Consider the following 2212-nt stretch of genomic DNA (forward strand, 5'->3'; position numbering starts at 1 on the left):
TTCACAAGAAACTAAAATCAAGCCATCAATTTCATGAGAAACTAAAACAAGTATCAGTGGTACGTAACAACAGAACGGTCACAACCAAGTTTACCAGTCATAACAAGAAAACAACCAATATAAAAACAAAGATGTTAAGAACGTCAGTAACCTGACCTAAGAGCTCATGCCCTTCCTTGTGCACCACCTCTGTTTGATTGCAAAGAAACAAGGTGTTGTACTTTGCAAACAAACTAAAGCATTATATACATCTTAGCTACTAATTATTGAAATGAACTACCATAGTCAGATTTCCTTGCTTGTCTTGCTTCCTTAGCTCAAAAAGACATAGATCCCCTTGCTTCAGTCCATTTATGCGTGCAAATTGGCACCAGCCTTTACTTATGCATCCCACCTTTTCCTTCCTCAAGTTGTAGTTTGCAGTAACAGAGTTCCTCTTATCTGAATCTGCAGGTAACAAAGTAATCTTCTTCTTCTTTTCTCTTTGAAGAACTTTGCACACAAAGCCACTTGGAAACCTCTAATACATAGTAACATAGTACAACAAGATAGTAAGATTGATTGCATATGTACTTGATATTTATTTCATTATTATGTAATTTTTCATTTTTTCCAACATTACAATTTTAGTAAAAGTTACAAATTTACAATGGAAAAAATGCTTACGTACCAGTGCCCAACTCACATCTGTATAAGCCAAGATTTTGACAAACAAGTCACTACCCTTGTGAGTTTTTTGGGCCATTCTGTTAGCAATCTCCTCTTGAGCTTTTGTCAAATGGGTCATGAGTGGTATGCCATATAAACTGGAAGCTATCTTAGCTCTATTCTCCTTAGTTTTTCTTTTTCTAACAGTTCCGTGCTCTTGTTCGTCACTCTCGCTTGATTTTTGTACAAATTCTGTAATCAGAAAATTTCCAAATAGGGGGAAAAATAAATTATAGGATCAGAACATATTCCTTGAAGAAATAATATCCTTGTTGCATAAAAGATTGAAAAGTTCAAAAATAACGAATATGAACAAAATATACCTACCTCTTTGTTTCCTCTTACAACAAACCCTTTCTCGAGTGGCACGTGATGAAAAATCACTAGAAGATTCATCACCGACACTACTACCAGAGGATAGAGATATGGTTTCTTTCTTAACCTCATTATGAGGTGCAGAAATTTCTCGAATCGAACTGTTGTTCGACTCCTCTGACTGTGTCTCTGTCTTCGTCTCCATCTTTTTTGCAAAGAAAGGAGCAGCTTTTTGACATCCATTCGGATCAAAGATTGCAACTTTAAAAGAGGAATTACCGTTATATGTAAATACTAAAACATCATTCTTATTTATTCGATTAGCAATTACAAATTCTTTCCAACCAGATCGCATAGCAAATGTATTGCTAGACTTAGACCTCATCATTTTCACATGCCAAGTAATCCCGCTTGGACCTTCAAGTTCAACAATTTCTCTCAGGGACCCTTTGAAGATTTTTGCAAACTTCTTTGGAATATTCTGCAACATACAAAGCAGATTAAAATTCCTTTGTCATTGTATGCACCTAAAAACACTGTCATTGTATGCATTACTGAGAAGAACTAAAACTACAAGTGACTGAAGTATAAAAAACCAACGAGAATTTAGAATGAACTTTTAAGAATATGTATAACTTACCATTGTGTGCATTAAGATAGTATCCATCTCCACATAAAAATTATTCATTTTTGGACTCAATTCGCCACTTCCTTTCATGATCTCTCTCTCTCTTTCTCTCTCCGTCTCGTTCTTCCCCCGGCTACTGGATCTCTTCACCTCAGATCTCCAAATCTCTACTTATACATTGTAATTTGTAACACGATAAAGTTTGATTAATTATTCTTTTCAATTTTGCCATCGTTTCAACTTCTGCATTTACTCTTGTACGGTCAAATCAAGTCATTTACTCTCTATTGAACACATCGTCTCTGTTGCAAAGGGTAGTTGGTGGAGATTAATTAATTCATGACGCTTAAATCAAAGAAGAATTTATGATGTGATTACAAGGATAAAATGTTACGGAGTTAAAATATGTTTGGCTCTAATATAAATGAGGGTAAATTTTTTGAGATCACAAAACTTTATATAGAATTCGGTTTTTTTGTTGTTGAAGTTTAATTATCTAGTTTTAATTAATCAAATTTTATGTTAGCTCACTTTCCTCAAATGCAACTTAACTATATAAAT

The 2212-nt window shown here is 34.2% G+C and overlaps 1 protein-coding gene across 1 annotated transcript; it reads right to left on the reverse strand.

Annotated features, from left to right (window-relative positions):
• Positions 1–1796, reverse strand: LOC144575875 (B3 domain-containing protein Os03g0622100-like). Its single transcript, XM_078326127.1, has 4 exons — positions 1664–1796; positions 1036–1504; positions 671–900; positions 1–520 (listed from the first exon to the last, which is right to left on the reverse strand). Exons 1-4 carry the CDS (start codon positions 1739–1741, stop codon positions 260–262), a joined length of 1038 nt encoding a protein of 345 aa, XP_078182253.1. The 5' UTR covers positions 1742–1796; the 3' UTR covers positions 1–259.
• Between the last annotated feature and the right edge of the window lie 416 nt (positions 1797–2212).

This window comes from Carex rostrata, chromosome 24 (genome assembly GCF_964058835.1).
Source record: "Carex rostrata chromosome 24, lpCarRost1.2, whole genome shotgun sequence".
NCBI classification, from domain to species: domain Eukaryota; kingdom Viridiplantae; phylum Streptophyta; class Magnoliopsida; order Poales; family Cyperaceae; genus Carex; species Carex rostrata.